This window comes from Malania oleifera, chromosome 6 (assembly GCF_029873635.1).
Source record: "Malania oleifera isolate guangnan ecotype guangnan chromosome 6, ASM2987363v1, whole genome shotgun sequence".
NCBI classification, from domain to species: Eukaryota; Viridiplantae; Streptophyta; class Magnoliopsida; order Santalales; family Ximeniaceae; genus Malania; species Malania oleifera.
The window spans coordinates 61,967,840-61,987,532 of NC_080422.1; the positions used below are offsets into that span (position 1 = coordinate 61,967,840).

Sequence of the window (19,693 nt, forward strand, 5' to 3'; positions counted from 1 at the left end):
TATTGCAAAAAAATGTTTCGAAAAAAGGCGATTTAACGTCATGCTGCATTTGCAAGTAAGAATTTTAAACCTTAGAAATGAATTTGAATATATGTAGACAAATTTTAATACAATTTTGTATGACATTTTATCCAAGACCAATACAAACTCAAATCTAAAACCTATCCAAACATGGGATCAGAGTCAGCTCTCAACTTACTCTCAACTTAGTCTGCACAGGCTTGGTTGAACCTTACGATTCTTGAAAACCGATACCACAAAGATATTTGCTCCTACAAAGAATATTACCTGGCGAAGTTGGGTTTATTCCTACTTCGATAATGACCCTACCAGCACCAACACATGCCATATGGTTGGAGAGACTGGAAGGGAAGCTATGGCTCCATACAAAATGTACTTGTTTGCTTTCTTATGTCAAATTATATTCGATTAGATATTAGGTCTGTTGAATGCTTTTCCAAGCACGCTCCCCACATTAGTTTATCATCTCCCAACTGATTCACCATCCTGATGGCCGCTTTTATTAGAAAAGGGGTTATAAAAAGAAAAAAAGAATAATTTTCTGATCACTTTCTCAGAAAGCCAATAGGGACAATTATTTATTAGAAAAAATAAAACGACAATAAATTTGGCCATAAAACTGCAATTTGGAGAAAATAACAAATTAAGCATTGCCCGGATTGCAAGTAAAACACGTAATATACAATGGGTCGTAATTTTTCTTTTATGGTCCATATATGTCAGGATCATAAAACTCAATGTTCTTGTATTTTTGGGATATTATCTCTGCCTGAACTTTCCTAGCAGTGTCTGTAGCACAGCCAACAAGAATGAGAACAGATGTGCCTGCAAATCCCCGAAACGCAGTGAGATGTGTGATTTGTTCACTCACAGCAGGACCAGCAGCCAGAATAGCCAAAAATGCAGAACCTAAAACCGAGATCCGACTAAGAACCTGTATGCCAACCATGAAAAGGGCACAAATGAATCTATAATTAATTTGAGGCCAAACATATAACAGGGCACATAGTGAAGCAATAAACTGAAGAAACAATTTCAGACCAGCAGTTGCACACATTCATGGAGCAGATAAATGTGCTAACGCTTCAGCAAATACATCATGAAAATGACACCATTATCAGAAGGGAAAAAACACACACACACACAAGAAAATGCAGAATTATAAAGCCAAAAAGTATCACCATATACTGAACGCAAATGTTGAACAGGAACACAGTAAGATAAATGCAGAAATTGGATTCCAAGTCATTACTTCCAAGTAAAAACATAAAATTTTAGTGTGCACAGAACTTAGAGCAGTTAATTTTATTGGATGCATCCATTTATTGCTTTAACTCCACATTGCAGTTCATCATCCTCCTCCCATTCCCCCCACATGAGATCCTTGAACCCAAAAAGAAGAATGAAAAGATCAGTGTTCAGTGTTTAATGTAGCATTTGAAGAGTAACTAACACAGTAATGTGAATAATTTCCAAAAATAAAAAATTCATTTTATATATTTAATTTTGCTTCTATTTGGCAGAGGAATACAAGGGATTGAATCCTGTTCTCAAAAATCTGAAAAAGTCAACCTACTGAGCATAAAATTATTTGCAGGGTTAAGTTGAAGTTTTTTATCAAAATTTAACAGAGGAAAAGGTAATATCTCAAATTTATTTTCCTTTCTTTTGCTCAATTTTCTTAACAACCAAATACTGACAGGCACTAATTAAAAGCCAAATTTGACGGGCACTAATTAACATTAAATCAAAGGAAAACAAAGTCTCTTTTAAATGACATTAGCAAAATCAATGGACTCACTCAATGCCTATGCAAAGGATAAAACCCTCAGAACAGTGCAAGAAATCTGAACTCAAGTTAAGGTGAATGGATAAGAGAGCTTGACAACAATATGTAATCAAATTTTTTTTAGCATTGAGGTTCACAATTTTCTTATGAAAGCCTAAAAAAAAAAAAACATTAAAGGGTAGATGCTATCAAAGTTGGCCAACATGCACGACCACTTCATACCATTCTCTAAGATTGTGGGGACTGGGGACCAAAATTAAGATTACAACTCTACAAGCAACTAAGAATCTTATATGAATAAAGCCAAATCATGCATGGATCAACAAGGAGAAGATGCCATGAGAAAACACCCAGATAATGCAATGACGAGCCATTTATTCAATTAAAGTGGTAGAAATTTACCATTTTAAGAAATGCGGCTGTACTTCTTCCTGGTCTGACAAGTGGGATAGATGCACCTTGGCGCTTCAATTGCTCACTGACATCATCGGGGTCCAGCTGAAGGAAAGTGTAGTAGTAGTTGAAGAAGGCTATCAATAGGATGTTGGTTGGGAGATACAAAGAACCTACAAGGAAAAAAAGAATTTCTATCATTATACTTGCAGTTTGCACTATATAAAAAATCTTATCAAACAAAGAAGGGAAATTTTATATGCCAAATGCCTATAGGGATGTTATCCTTCCTTTGTTTACAAAGCCTACATAGCACTATATTATCTTCTACCTCAGAAAATTACACAATTAACCCCACCACATGAGGGTATGAAACAATAACTAATGCCATAAACCACAAGCTTCCTGTAAAGCTTCAACTTTCAACGCTTTTAATATTATTACATATTTTTTTAGTCGTATATTTCATCAGTACCACTCCCACAAGGAAACATAACAAGCAAACAGCCCAACATCACCCCTCTATCTAGATGTCAGTCAAGATAACAAGATTGAAGGACATTTATAAGCTTTTCCATCGCCTTACAGTACACCAAACTAGCAAAAGCAATGGGAGCAGAGTGCAAACTAATTAATCACATCAGATTCATGCATCATAACAAGGATTTTGAAGAAGCATAAGACCAGTTTAAACAGCAACAAATGTCACCGCATCATATCAATGTTTTAAAGGCGAAGGCATAATGTGTAGTTTTTTACCCCCTGATGTAGGACAGTTCTAAGTAGCCCTAGTCCTACGGTTGACCCTCTTTGTAGCACACACATAATATCACAATCTATGAGAAGAATTGAATTAACCAAGCATGAACATCACAAACATATTCTAATGATCACAAGTTGTTGAGATTTTGAAAACATACATGATTTGGTTCAAAGCCCTTAGTTGATCATTTCATTCAAGTAATCTAGTTCACTTTAAAAATGTTATATTAGAAGTCTTAAATCACAAGTCCTAGCATACAAATCAAATATCCCTAAGTATGGTACAGCAAGCATGTTCATGTTGAAAATCTAGGAAGATTCAAAGAGAATGAACAAGGTTTTTCAATCAAGGCTTCGGGTAGAGTTTCAAGGCATACAAGGTACTTTTAGGGGCTGTTTTAGATGGTCACAAACAAGGAATTGAAACGAGCTTACCAAAAGGTTTGGTATGTCAAACACCAAGACACACGAGTGCTTGATCACACCACGAACAAGCTTGTTGATCCTTAGGAATCTTGAGACAAGAATGAAGCTTGAGGTGGTTGTGGCTGTGAGCTTTGAAAGAGATGTGGGTGAGTAGTGTTGATGACCAGGGGGACAAAATGTAGCCTCACACTACTCACTCACAAGAAGAGGAACAAGATTCACAAGTTCAAGCAAAAGCTTCTTTTTTTAATTGATAATGCAAGATGCCTTTACAATACAAGTGATGACATATTTATAACCTTACATGCACATGACTTGCACATGACTTCTTGAAAGATTAAAGAAAATACAAAAGTAAAATAAAACATTTAAAACATAGGTAATAAGGTTCCTAGGAAATAGTTTGTCATAGGAAATATGTGTCTAGGAACTAGAATAATTATGATAGTGGAGTCTAGGAACTTAAAATGAAATAAATGTTTCTTGAAAACCCAAGACTCTTTGACTTGCAAGTTGTCATTCTCTTTCCAAGCTAGCTTATAAGAGAAGCTTCAATTGCTACAAATAAAGTTCACATCAATGATGAACTTCGAGTGGTCGTCCACGTGTCACAATATTTACGAAAGATACTCGAGGTGCATGTTGATCCCCATCATCTCTCCCCGACCAAAAAGAATTCTCCTCCGGAGAATTATGCCGAAAATACTCGATATACATCTCTGGGTTGAGACGAAGGACATCATCTTTAAGAATTCAACTGCTTTCTGATAGCGACTTCCCTTTCCATTTGATTAGAAACTTTTGGTACATTCCAGCTCATGTGTTTGTTGTTTTAACATCTAGAATGTCTTCAATTTGCTCAAGTTTCTTTGGTGGGACTAATGGTAGTGGCAAAGGTAAATTTGGCTTTTCTGGTGCAACTAGAGTTATGAATGGAGTAGGTTCATCTGTAGGGTTCGTAGGGCTAGGTTCTGCAAAAGAATTAGCTTCTAGAAAAGGTGTTAGATCTTCAACATTAAATACATTATTTATACCAAAATCATCAGGAATATCTAACGTGTAAGCATTAAAACTTATTTTCTTGAGAACTTTGAATGGTACCATCTTTTTGGCATGAAGCTTTCTTACCTTTCCTGAAGGAATTCGTTCGGGGCGAATTCGAACCATAACCTTATCACCTTCTGAAAATTCCTGCAACCTACGATGTACATCAGCAATAGATTTATAATGCTCATTGCTTAAATTAATTTTCATTCTTATCTGAGAGTGTAAATCATGTATGTGCTTTGCAAATGCATCAGTCTGCTCACTCACTCTAGACTCAAGTGGTAATGGAATGAGATCTAAAGGCTTCCTAGGATTATATCCCGTAACAACCTGAAATGGGCTAAGTCCTATGATACTATTCATTGAACTATTGAATGCAAACTCGGCCATAGGAAGGCATAAATCCCAACCTATGATGTTCTCACCTACCAAACATCTCAATGGGTCCCCAAGGCTCCTATTTACCACTTCAGGTCTACCCATCAGTCTGTGGGTGATATGCACATGAAAATTTGAGCATGGTACCTAGTAATGCCCATAAGGTTTTACAAAAGTAGCTCATAAACTTCACATCCCTATCAAAAACAATGATTTTGGGAAGACCATGAAGTCTCACTACTTCCCTGAAAAATATAGTGGCAATCCTGTAGGCATCATGTGTTTTATTGCATGGAATAAAATGTGACATTTTTAAAAATCTGTCCACAACAACAAACACCAAATCATTTCCCCTGACAGTCTTGAGAAGACCTAACACAAAGTCCATACTGATATCCTGCCATGGAATGTGTGGTACGGGCAAAGGGGTATACAATCCTGAGTTCTGTTTCCTACCCTTCGCTGTCTGACAAGTACGACATTATGAAATAATCCTAGCAACATCTCTCTTCATACTAGGCCAGTTGAAAAAATCCTCAATCATAGCTATGGTCTAATCTCTACCGAAGTGACCCACAACACCTCCAACATGTAATTCCCAAATCAGTTGGTCATGTAGAGATGAGGATGGGAAACACAGTCTAGCCCCTCTAAAAAGAAATCCATCATGAATCAAAAAGTCTGGGTGAGATCTAGGAACTTCTTGCAGCAAATTAAAAAAATATCACAAAAGTTTTTACACTGCGAGTACTGTTGCTTGATGCTACACTACAAGTACTATTGCTTGATGCTATCGAAGCCAACAATTTTCACCTGAAGAGTTTGTATGGTGGCTACAACTCAGCTCAAAGCATCAGTAGCCTTGTTCTCAACACCAGCTCGGTGTTTGAGTACAAAGGTGTATTGCTTGTATGTACTCGACCCATTTCATATATCTATTCCCTAACTTCTTCTAAGTACGTAAATACCTAAGGACCTAGTGGTCTGAGTCCAAGACAAAATCCTGAGGAAGGAGGTAGTGTCTCTAGTGTCACAGTGACTGTACTACGGCATAAAATTCTCTATCATAGGTAGAATACCGCTGTTTTGCCTCCTTCAACTTCCCACTAAAGAAGGCTATCGAGTGTCCCTCCTAACTAAGTACTCCTCCAATGCCTACACCTAAGGCATCACATGCAACCTCAAATAATTTCTAGAAATCTGGGAGGTGTAATAATGGTGCCTTAGTCATCAAATCTTTTATATTCAAAAAGGCTTTTCTCGCAGATTTCGACCATGTAAATTCTCTTTTGTTGAGGCAGTTTGTAATGGGGGCCATGATGGTGCTAAAGTTCCTGATGAACCACTTGTAGAATGTGGCTAACCCATGAAAACTCCTCGCATCATGTATGTTCCTGGGAGTAGGCCAATCTCTAATGGCTTCGACCTTATCAGGGTCAACAGAAACGCCATGCTCAGACACAACAAAACCAAGGAAGATGACATGTGTAGTCATGAAAGTACACTTCTTTAAATTGGCATACAACTTCTGCTCCCTCAAAACCTCAAACACTCTCCTCAAATGGACAAGGTGCTCCTTCTTAGTCTGGCTATAGATCAATATATCATCAAAGTAGACTACAAGGAAGTGTCCAATGAAAGGCCTTAATACCCGAGTCATAACTCTCATGAAAGTGCTTGGTGCGTTAGTTAGCCCAAATGGCATGACTAACAACTCATATAACCCATCCTTCGTCTTGAAGGCAGTTATCCACTCATCTCCCGGTCTGATCCTAATTTGATGGTATCCACTTTTAAGGTCTATCTTTGAAAAAATCTTGGATCCTACCATCTGATCAAACATATCATCTAGTCTAGGTATGGGAAACCTATACTTGACGGTGATCTTATTGATTGCTTTACTATCGATGCACATCCTCCAAGTGTCATCCTTCTTGGGAGTGAGGAGAGCAGGGCAAGCACATGGACTCATGCTCCCCTGAATAAAGCCCTTTTCTCTGAGTTCATTCACTTGTTTCATCAACTCCTTATGTTCTCTCAGGTTCATTTGATAATGTGGTAAATTAGGTAGAGATAAACCAGGAACAAGGTCAATGACATGTTGAATGTCTCTCATGGGAGGTAACTCACTAGGTGGCTCAGAGATGACATCCTCAAACTCGAAAAGTATGGGTGATACTTCCAGTGGTGTTTCATGCTCAGGAAGGGGTGCCTCAGTCTCCCTAGTAAAAACCACATATACTACCTGTGTATCTCGACTCTCCTGCTCAAACTACTTTTTACTCATGATATTTAATGATTTTCCACTAGTTTTTGTCTTTTCCTTCTTCTTTTTCTCACCTTTCGGCTCTAGTGGGCTTAAAACAATTCTCTTGCCATTACACCTAAAGGAATAAGTGTTGGTATGCCCATTATGTGAGACATCCAAATCATACAACCAAGGCCGTCCTAAAAAAATATGGACAGCGTCCATGGGAAGGACATCACACCAAATCTCGTCCTCATAATCACCAATCTTAATGGGGACTAGACATCTATGGCTCACGGGCATGGTGGTGGCATCAACCCAAGCTACCTTATATGGTTGTGGGTGTGGCTCAATTTTCAATCCCAACTTCTCAACTATGGATTTAGACACAACATTCATACAGCTACCACCATCTATGAACATCTTCCAACTTTTATTCCCACACTTGATGTAAGTATGGAATATGGAAGTGCGATGCCAGTCCTCCTAATCCTTGGGAATGATCATAATGCGTCTCATTACACTCAATTGGGCACTTTCATTTGGCTCACTTGACAATTCATCCTTACTAGGTACAACTTCAAGAGCATATACTTGATCCTCCTCAAGCTCGTCCTCACCATCTTCCCTATCAAGTGCCAAGTTCTTGGTGGGAGATTGTTTGGCAAAGTGTCCTTGTTTATGGCACCTGAAACACACTGAATTTCTAGAACTCTGGCGAGAGGATCCAGTCATGGTTGCTTTTCCCTTGTCCATGGGCTACTGGACTGTGGGATTGCTCCCTCGGGAGGTGACTTGACCTGATTGCGTTGGTCGGGACTTGTCATAACTCTGTACCTTTTGAGAGTATGACTCATTTGAAGAGGCATTAAACCGTTTTCCAATGGGCCCTTTATTCATTTTCTTAAAGTCATGAGCTAAATTATAGGTCTATTCAAGGGACTCAATGTGATGGGGAAACAGTTCTCTCCTCAGTTCAAGCTTTAATCCTATGCGAAATCTGGAGATCTGCTGACTAACAGTATCATAGACACCACATCTTATAGACAACTCATCAAATTGACTCATATATTCGGATAAGGTCATACTACCCTGACGTAAACTGTAGAGCCGATCCATAAGGCCCTCTCTATAGCTAAGGGATACATACTTCTCCCTCAACCTATCCTTCATTAGGTCCCAATGCTCAATGGACCTATGATCTAACCTTGGCTCTGGCCTCTCAACATTCAACCAATGGAGCTTGGCTTGCCCCGTCAACCTCATTTTTGCAAACTTAACCCGATGAGGGTCAGTCATCCTATACCAATCAAAATAGGAATCCATCTTAGTCAACCAATCTTGAAACACTTTAGGGTTCATCTGTCCATCATAGGTGGGGGCCTCTATCTTCACTTGCCTCATCACATCTTCGTAAGGATCACGATGGTCCCTACTGTAAGATTTGCTACGATGAAAGTCATCAACGTCATAGTCCTCATCACCCCAATGTTAGGCATAGGTCTCATGACGTGGGGGTTTCCTAACAAAGTCATCTTGGCGATTCACTCGCCCTTGTGGAGGAAGAGGAGGTCTTCCTCTAGGAGGCATAGGTGGCTCTCTAGATTGTTCATCATCATTGCCTCGCTCAATGGGCGACCCTAAATTGTCTTGGGGTGGGTTATGGACTAGTTGGATTTCTAACCTATCTAGTCTTTGGCTGGTCTCAACTAGCTCTTGATTCAAGTTACGAACTTAATCTCGAAGCTCATCTATTGAGGGCCAAGGCATCTCTCTCAACATCAGTCTTACGACCTCGGTAAGGATTCCCAACTTGAGTAGACATCCTGGGGGTTGGGGAAGGATTCGGCCAGAACTAAGGCAGCCCTTTGGAATGGTGTTTGGTCACACAAAGCAGGGTCAAATGTGAACCTAACCTAGGCTCTGATACCAATATGATGTAGCACAGTTCTAGGTAGCCTTAGTCCTATAGTTGATCCACTTTGTAGCACACACAATATCACAATCTATGAGAAGAATTGAATTAACCAAGCATGAACATCACAAACATATTCTAATGATCACAAGTTGTTGAGATTTTGAAAACATATATGATTTGGTTCAAAGCCCTTAGTTGATCATTTCATTCAAGTAATCAAGTTCACTTTAAAAGATATTATATTAGAAGTCCTAAATCACAAGTCCTAGCGTACAAATCAAATATCCCTAAGCATGGTACTAGCAAGCATGTTCATGTTGAAAAACTAGGAAGATTCAAAGAGAATGAACAAGGTTTTTCAATCAAGGCTTCGGATAGAGTTTCAAGGCTTACAAGGTACTTTTAGGGACTGTTTTAGATGGTCACAAACAAGGAATTGAAACGAGCTTACCAAAAGGTTCAGAATGTTAAACACCAAGAAACACGAGTACTTGATCGCACCACGAACAAGCTTGTTGATCCTTAGGAATCTTGATACAAGAATGAAGCTTGAGGTGGTTGTGGCTGTGAGCTATGAAAGAGGTGTGGGTGTGTAGTGTTGATGATGACATTGATGTTGTCGTGGTCTCTCACCACCCAATCTCCGGGGAGACGAAATGTAGCCTCATACTACTCACTCACAAGGAGAGGAACAAGATTCACAAGTTCAAGCAAAAGCTTCTTTTTTTAATTGATAATGCAAGATGCCTTTTACAATACAAGTGATGGCATATTTATAGTCTTACATGCACATGACTTGCACACGGCTTCTTAAAAGATTAAAGAAAATACAAAAGTAAAATAAAACATTTAAAACATAGGTAATGAGGTTCCTAGGAAATAGTTTGTCATAAAAAATAGGTGTTTAGGAACTAGAATAATTATGATAGTGGAGTCTACGAACTTAAAATAAAATAAATGCTTCTTGAAAACCCAACTTTGATTTGCAAGCTGTCATCCTATTTCCAAGCTAGCTTCTAAGAGAAGCTTCAATTGCTACAAATAAAGTTCACATCAATAGTGATTTCGGGTGGTTGTCCACGTGTTAAATTATCCACGAAAGATACTTGAGGTGCATGTTGATCCCCATCACCCCCGAGGAAGATGGACAATCAGTCCAAGAGAAGCTGCTGTCAAACTGTCATCAAAGGAGCAGTTTTCTTGCTTCTCTGTAGCTTGCACGAATGAATGAAGCTCATTTCATGCCCTAACTCGTATTGGTATGTTGGGTATTAAAAGGCATATGCCTTCAAAACTGAGCTGTAAAATACATGCCTTTACAGTCAAGGGATGTGCATCATGACAAAGATGTATGCATTTTAGGGTTCATGCATTTTAAAATATTCCTTGAAGCGTTTAGGCCTTAAAATGCACTAAGATAAGCCTCTTTATATACGCCTTTCAAAACACAGCATTGTAGGGAATTAACACGAAATTCCCAGATCCTATGAGAAACAAAATAGAGAAACAATCCACGCCAAAGAAAAATAATCACACGCACAAGACAATATTTACATGGTTTGGCAATTTTGCCTATGTCCATGGAGTTGCAGGGATTTCACTATGATCAGGAAGAAAAACAGAGAGTGCGGCTATACAATGTTTTCTCTCTTGCTCCATGGCCTAAGCCTTAGGATAGAAAACTCTCACTAAAAAACCACGCAGCATTAATTCGAGTCGGGTCATCATCCAGATCAACCACAACTAGGCTCCACAAAGCCCAACAAGCATCATATCAGCTGTATGCAAAAGATTTTATCATATTAGTAGATTTATAAAGCTGCAGTACACTAGGACTAAAAATGAATAGCACTATGAAAAATCTAACAGTTCATGTTGACCTCATGCGTTCTCATTAACAATTCGCACCATTATAATTTACAATGATGGCTGGCCCTATCCCTCGGATTTAAAGCCACAGCAAGCTAACAGTTCCTGTTGAGCTTATGCATTCCCATTCATTAACAATTCCCACCAGTATAATTTACAATAATGGCTACCCTACCTCCTGGATTTAAAGCTACAGCAGCTTTTTTCAGCACAGTTAATCCAGTGAAGCGTGCTACAGTCCCAGGAAGAGCCAATGTTGATGCAGAAAAAATGATTGGCATCACTCCAGAACTGTTCACCTGATTAATAAAAAATTTCGAGATAAAGACTAACATAAAATATGATGAAATACAAAAATAATAAATATATAAAATGTAGGAGTATGATAGAACACCCCAGTCCAAGCAAGTAGAAGATCATACAAGGCAAAAGCACTACATGGGTAACACAATAAAACGGCTGCGGCTAAGTACAAAAAAACAAAACCCTTTGTGACATAATTCAACAGCACTGACCATAGGAAACAAAATCGGAAAGAAGAAAACAAAAGAAAAAGGAATCTTTAAAGTGTGTCCATCTTGGTATTGTTATGGGGTTACCATGTATTAAGGGCAGTGTCATCTTGTTATGTATACAAGGTGCATTATCATTAGGGTTTAGAATCAAACCATACACATAGTTGGCCATAGGATCATCTTGTGAGACCTTCTCATAGCATCAGGGGGCTTTCCTTGCTCAGCTTTGAAAGTTCCAAGATCTTTTGCAATATTTCACTCCTAGACAAGGATAGTATCATATCACCTTGCATAGCATAGGAACCATATGCACCAATTTTCATACATGATTCACAGAACACTTGGGGGCTTCCCTTTGATTGTGTCACGCTCATTCAAGTTTTAGCATAGTTAGTAACGGGGGTTCATGAGTTACCTTGGAAAATTTTCATTGAGTCAATTCATGCATGACCATAAAGGGAACCAAGGGGGCTCTCCTTGGAATTGAATCACACTCATTCAAGTTTTAACACAGTACACACTAGGGGGTTCTGAATTCTCTCGTCAAGATGGCATGTGTCTTTTCATCAATCAATTTTAGGAAAATCAAAGGTAAAGCTTTTAGCAACCAATCTATCCACCATACTGTCAGCATCATTCATTCATGATTCATAGCACATTTTGTAAATATCAAGAACCTCTCATTTTTTTTTTTTTTTAATCATTTCAATCATTTTCCAAAAAGTTTTTTAAAAAAAAAATAGGAGAGAAAAAAATTACTTTTTGAAATTGCAGCGAACAAAAAAATTCAATGACTATCATAGCGTTGGCGCAAGATTGCATCCCAAGTGCAGCCACCCTACTGATCATGCCAATCCTGAATTGGTCCACACCTTCATCAACCCCTCAAAAGGACCCTTATTTGAGAATATGATGGGGACTGTAACTGCAAATTTCTCAAATCTAGTGATGATTGGCAATCACGTGAAGGATGCCATTCAAAGTGGAAAGCTAGCTGGAAGTGTCAACAAAGCCGAAAGCCGAAACTAAGAAAGGCCCTATCCAAGAGGACAAGCAAGTGGAAAATGTTCAGCAAACTCATAGATCTTCCTGAAACCATTCTCATCAAGTTCTTAGTTTGCTAACTCAAGGATACCTGTCCTATCCCCAGAATCAACCACATTATTGCTTTGCAATGAATCACACACCTATGACATTTTTCACTCAGACTCTAGTGGACAAGTTGGTCAAATTTGTTCTTGCCAATGCTACAAGTTAGCCAGCACCAATGAAAGACATTGAACATTCACTCCATCCTTGTGACTTGTACCGATCTGTAGAGCAACTCTTGGACAGCAAACTCATATGACCAAAGGTACCACTACCAATTAGCGTTCCTCCTCCAAAGTAGTATAAATCCCAAAGAGTATGGGGCTCAAGAACACTCTCTGGAAAGATTGGAGCGCCTCAAGGATGCAGGTCTGCTGATTTCCCCAACTAATGAATAGCCAAGAGTCGGCGAGAATTTGTTGCCACATCACACAACTTAAAGGAGGGCTTCCAATTGGCCTTTTGTTCTGTTTTTTCTATGCTTTCTATCATTATTTCCATTTAAACTAGCATATGGCCGATGATGGCAGTTTTTGTTCCCATTATGCTTTCTATCAATATTTCCATCCAACCAGCACATGGCCAATGATGGCAATCTTTTGTATTCCCTATTTTCTTCAATAAATAAATGTACCATTTTTCTAAGAAATTTTGTTTCTTGGTGTGTTAATTGCATGTTGCAACTTTGAGTCATCATTCTTGCATCCTTTTACGTTGCATCTTTCTGCTATCACTCTTGCATCATTGTACATTGTGGCTGCAAACCGTCATTCTTGCATCTTTGTACGTCATAGCTTTTAGTCGTCATTATACCATCTTTGTACACTGCAACTTCAAGCCGTCATTCGTACATCATTATACTTGCAGCTTCCAGCCGTCATTTGTGCATCCTTATACATTGTGGCTTTGAGCCATCATTCCTGCACCCTTAAACATTGTTGCTTCGGGCCATCATTGCTGCATATTTCGTTTTGCTCAAAGATGGCAGGCAGTTTGCTTAATAGCCATTGTGTCTTCTTTTTCCCTTCACGCAAAGATGGTGGGCAACCCATCCAGCAACTGCTTCTTTTCCTTAAGTGTAGTGATGGCAGACAGTCCATACAACCACTGCATCTTCTTACTTCCTTTATGCAGAAATGGTAAGCATTCCATCCAGCCACTGCATCTTTTTTCTTTTGCGCAAAGATGGCTGGCAATTCATCTACCCACTACATCTTTTTTCCTTTATGTAGAGATGGTAGGCAGCTTAACCAACCAATGCATCATTTCCTTTTGTGCAAAGATGGTAGGCAGCTTATCCAAACATTGCATCTTCTTTTTTCATTTATGCAGAGATCGTAGGTAGTCAGTCTGTCCAGCCATTGCATTGTTTCATTTTGCATGGAGATGGTAGGTAGTCCGTTTAGCCACCTCATTTATTTTTAGAGATGGTAGGCAAATTGTCCAGCCATTGCTTCTTCTTTCTTTTCCTTTGTACGGATACGATAGGAAGTCTGCTCATCTACTGCATCACTTCCTTTTGCACAGATATCGTAGGCAGTCTGTTCAGCCATCTTCTTCTTTCCTTTATGTAGACATGGTAGGTTGCCCGTTCAGCCATTGGATCTTTTCTTTTGCACAAAGATGGTAGGCAGTTTGTCCAGCCACTAAATCTTCTTTTTTTCCTTTAGGCAGAGATTGCAGGCAGTCCAACCAGACAATGCTTGTTTCCTTTTGCACAAGGATGGTAAGCTACTTATCCAAACACTGCATCTTCTTTTTTTCTTTTTATGCAGAGATGGTTGGTAGTCTGTCCAGCCATTGCATTCTTTCATTTTGCATGTAGATGGTAGGTAGCTTGTTTAACGACTGCATCTTTTTTAGAGATGATAGGCAGACCATCCAGCCATTGCGTCTCCTTGTTTTTTTCCCCTTTATGCAGAGATGAGAAGAGGTGCATTCAGCTACTAGATCGCTTCCTTTTGCACAAACATCCTAGGCAGTCCGTTCAGATGTCTTCTTCTTTCCTTTATGCAGACATGGTACGTAGCATGTCCAACCATTGCATTTTTTCTTTTGTGTAAAGATGGTAGGTAGTTCTTCTAGCCACTACATCTTATTTTTTCCTTTATGCAAAGATGGTAGGTAGTCCAAGCAACCAATGGTAGCCTGTCCAGCCATTGCATTGTTTCATTTTGTATAGAGATCGTAGGTAGTTCATTTAGCCATCGCATATTTTTTAGAGATGGTAAGCAGATCATCCAACCATTGTGACTTCCATTTTTTCCTTTGGGCAGCCTTAGACCATTGAACATAATTCTTTCCATCCAACTTTTCAGCTGTTATTTATGGCAACAATGCAGGAAACATGTTTTTGGGATTCATAGACTCCATCCCAACACTCACAAACCAACAGCCACACCACTGTCAAACAAGAAGAACAATAAAAATTAACTAGGACAAACACAAACGAGGTGAACCACCAAAACAACCACGGATTAGATGAACCACCTACAAACTGATACAACACTAGGACAAACACAAACAAGATGAACCACCGAAACAACCACAGATTAGGTGAACCACCTATGAACAGATACAACACTACCACAGCCTCACAAATCAACTTATGAACACTGCGACTGGTCCAAGAGACTAACAAATAGCCTTTATGAACACCAAACAGCAACTAACAAATTACCACGAGTGCATGGTCAGAAAATATTGGGTTTTCAAGCAAAAAACATGTCCAGTGAAGACTAAGCAAAAGGGACACAATGATGCTTTCGCAACTAACAAGAGTCACAATCAAGACTAACCACAGAACTCAAATCAAGAACTAAATGTTTTAACTTTTCCAATGAAGAATGATCTAGACAATAATGAATTTGGAGAGGTGTGGCAGCAACCGTGCAGGTGGTAGAAGGAGACAGTGGCTCAAAGTGATAAAGTCCACTATCTTCATGCCCTCCACCAATTATCTTCCTTGTCTTCAAATCCTGAATGACTACAGAATGATGGAAGAATGTTACCAAAAAGAATTCATGGATTCGGTAATCTTCCCAATTGCAATAAAATTTAAAGGGAACTTAGGAATATACAAAACCCAAGGAAGAGAAATAGAAGAAGTGGGATTTACAATCCCAATTCCCTTAACAAAAATGGTGCATCCATCAACAAGAGTAACAAGAGATAAGTTTTCAAAATACTAGAGAGTACAGAAGAAATTAGGTATATGTGTGATATGATCAGTGGCAGCAAAGTCTACAACCCAAGGATTCAGACGAGAAGTACTAGATGATAGGCATGTTGTGGGATTACCTGTTTGGGCAAGAAATGCAATGGGAAAAAAAAGCTTGTTATAATGCTTGATACTGCCAGATCTTGGAACACTCTTCCTCTGACATAGATATAGTACATGGCCACCCACTCGGCCCTAAAGGTGTGGAGTTAGTGGTGACTATATTGACAACATGTGAAGGTTTATTGTGGAGACCTTGACACTGCTCAATAGTATGATTACATCATTCACAATGAGCACACTTGCGGGAGTGCCTCTACCTCGTCCATCTCTACCACCACAACCACTCGAATCACCTTGATAACTTATGCAGTTGCTTGGTTGAAAATAAGAATCACCATGCGTGGCAAAGGCTGTCCTTTTAGAGCTAGAAGAAAGTAAAAGAGAGCGAATTATACAAGAGGAAGTGCATATCACTTGGTGTACTTAGCTCACAACTTTGAGATGTATATATAGCTATACAAGAGAGTGAGGTTATCTTAACATTCTGATGTGGGACTAAGAAACTATACACTATGTTCAATACTCCCCCTCAAGCTGAAACGAAGATGTTGACAAGTCGAAGCTTGGAGATAACAGTCTGTAATAAACCCGGGCCAACAAACTTAGTGAAGACATCAGCAACTTGGCCTTTGGAGGAGATAAAGTGGGGAGAGAATCCCAAAACGAACTTTTCCCTGATGAAGTGAATATCCACCTTAATATGCTTGGTCCTCTTATGCATAACTAGATCAGAAGAGAGAGATGTAGCAGACTTGTTGTCACAAAACAACAAAGAAGAGTTTGTCATAGGAAAGCCAATCTCAAATAGGAAAGAGCGTTGCCACAGGATCTCATGGGTACCTTGCGCCATAGCACGGTACTCAGCCTCAGTAGAAGAACATGAAACCACCACCTGCTTTTTACTCTTCCAAGAAAGAAGATGATCACCCTTGAAAGTACAAATACCTGAGGTAGATCGTCTGTTAGTCTTGGACCCAACATAGTCAGCATCAGTAAACACAGAAAGACCTGGTTGTATTCCAGATGAATAGAATAATCCCAGTCCAGGTGAGGTCTTCACATATCATAAGATGTGATAGACGGCATCAAGATGTGAAGTCCAGGGAGCATGCATGAACAAACTTACTAGGCTCACTGCATAGGCCAAATCAAGCCAAGTGTTGGCCAAATAGATGAGGCGACCAACAAGTCTCTGATACACCGAAGGGCCTGTCAATAGATCACGAGATTCTACAGAAGGGGAGATATTCGGATCCAGGGGCGTAGAAGCAGGCCGACATCCCAACATACTAATGTCCATAAGGAGATCTAGGGCATATTTCCGCTAAGAGAGGGAAATGCCCTTGCGGGAGCGTGCTATCTCAATGCCCAAGAAATACTATAGGGGTCCCAAATCCTTGATGTCAAAGGTGTCCCCCAAGTCCTTTCTAATATGAGCAATTTCAGACAAATCATTACCTGTAACAATAATATCATCCACATAGACAGAGATAATGGTGCAAGCACCAAGGGAGCGATGCCTAATAAAGCAAGTGTGGTCTGACAGGCACTGAATAAATCCCTTAGAGAGAACTACAGCACTGAATCTTCGAAACCATGCATGAGGTGATTGCTTAAGCCCATATAAGGACTTGCGCAATTTACACATCTTTCTAGAATACTCCCCCTGAGAAGAAAAACCAAGAGGGGGATCCATGTAAATAGTATTAGTACGATCAACATTCAAGAAGGCGTTCTTGACATCAAATTAATATAAAGGCCAAGTGAAAGAAGCCGCCAAAGAGATTAGGAGGCGAACAGTAGTAAGCTTCACCACAAGAGCAATGTAGCATAAAACTCCTGACCAGGAATCTGCGTAAAACCCTTGGCCACCAAGCAGGCTTTATACCTATCAATAGTACCATCTACAAGGTGCTTAACTGTGAACACCCATTTACAACCCACCGTGCGTGCACCTAAAGGAAAGGGAACAAGATCCCAAGTATGCTGCTGATGTAGAGCTTCCATCTCAATACGCATGGCTACAACCCATTTGGGGTCTTGGAGGGCCACATGAACTGAGCGAGGTATGATAATAACATCAACCTGTCCCAAAAAGGCTTGATAACTCGAGGAAATATCCTAATAAGAAAGATACTGGGAGATAGGGTGGTCAATAGAACAGGCTAAAGAAAGTCTATCAGGAGCTCAACGAATTTGAGAAGGATACCGTGAGGAGAAAGCAGGGGGATCAAGGACTATAGGAGACATACCTGAGCTCGATGAAGATGCTGGCAGAGGCTCCAAAGGGCGCGGTCGGCGAGTGTAAACCTGTGGAATGAGAGAGATATGGTCCTGCCCAGTGGGTGCAGAGGTGGGAGGCTCAAAAGATGAAGAGGACACCGGAGAAAAGGGCACTGGTACAAATGGGAGAAAGATAGGCTCAAGTCGAGGAAATGGAGATGGCACTAGTGGAGATATGGAAGGAGAGGAGTCAGTGTAGAAGGGGGTAGACTCATGGAACGTGACATCGAGAGAGTGATAAGTGTGCTGACCAACATGATCATAACAATGATATCCCACAGACATAGAGGAATACCCTAGAAAAATGCATTGGATGACCTTATCATCAAGCTTGGACTCTGGTCATGAACAAAGCAGGTGCATCCAAACACTCTAGGAAGAAGGGAGAAAAGGGACCTGTTCGGATGCACAAAATGAAGTGGAGCAGAATTCTGTAATGCACGACTCAAGGTACGATTGAGAATATAGGCTGCAGTGAGAAAGGCGAGAGGCCAATAAGACTTGGGGACTTGCATTCCCCGAAGAAGACAATGGACAATAGACATGATGTGGCGATTTTTGCGTTTAGCCACACCATTCTGTTCAAGAGTGTACGGACAGGTCAGCTGTTAGAGAATACCCTATTGAGACAACTCAGCACGAAACTCAAAACTGAGGTGCTCACAGCCATTGTCAGACCTCAAGATACGAACCACGGTATTGTATTAAGCCTTAATCATTCGCAAGAAAGCCTGAAAATGAGTGAAAACTTCGGATTTATTTTTCATGAGGTAGACCCAGGTAAAACGGGAGTAATTGTTAATATAGGTGACATAATATCGATGCTGAGTGAGGAGACAGGGGAGGGACCGCAGACATCACTATGAACAATATCAAAAGCTGCAAGAGAATGGTGCATGCGAGACGGATAATATAAATGAACATGCTTAGATAATTCGCAAGTAGCACATTGAAAATTAAAATTCTTGCAAGCTTTATTAGATTCTGAAAACAACCAACACAAATATTTAAAATTTGCATGTCCCAAACAGGCATGTCACAAATCCAAGGTTTTTAAAGAGAAAACAGCGGAAACATCATAAGGCAAAACAAATGCCTGAAAGCCAAAAGAGGGTGCAGGACGGGAAGGCGGATCGCCAAAGTAGAAGAGTCCGTCCCTTTCAAAGCCCTTGCCAAAAATCTTCCTTGAACTCAGGTCCTGTACGTAACATGAGTTGGCTAAGAAAACCACAACACAGTTATATTGTTTGGCAATACGGCTAACAGATAATAAGTTATAGGAAAATTGTGGAACATAATAAACAAGGAATAAAGATAAAGTCGAGGATAAACAGGCAGTGCCTTGGGTAAGAATGGAACGAGAGGTACCATCGGCAATGCAGACAATACAAACCAACGAAGAGACAGGGGATGTAATGAGAGATGCCTTATTAGTCAAATGGTTGTTCGCCCTTGAGTCCAGTATCCAAACGAGTGTGCCACTGGGCGTTCTAGACTTACTTAAAAGTGCAGTAGAGTTACCTGCAACAAAGGTGACTGTAGAGGAGGATGCAGCTGGTGCAGCAGAGGCAATGAGGCTAATCTGATACTGAAGTTGAGTAAGCTGGAACTTGGAGCTGAGAGAAATCAAGAGCAGCAGCATGTGCAGGAGTAAAAGAAGCCGGAGGTGCAG

At 39.9% G+C, this 19,693-nt stretch overlaps 1 protein-coding gene across 1 annotated transcript in view; it reads right to left on the reverse strand.

Annotated features, from left to right (window-relative positions):
- Window positions 1-570: 570 nt before the first annotated feature.
- LOC131157943 (preprotein translocase subunit SCY1, chloroplastic) overlaps window positions 571-19,693 on the reverse strand; it is a 59,922-nt gene continuing 40,799 nt past the window's right edge. The window contains exons 6-8 of the mRNA XM_058112411.1: window positions 11,027-11,150; window positions 2,213-2,376; window positions 571-955 (exon numbers count right to left, since the gene is read on the reverse strand). Coding sequence (XP_057968394.1) covers window positions 725-955; window positions 2,213-2,376; window positions 11,027-11,150 — 519 coding nt within the window. The 3' untranslated portion in view covers window positions 571-724. The remainder of the gene's footprint in view (window positions 956-2,212; window positions 2,377-11,026; window positions 11,151-19,693) is intronic.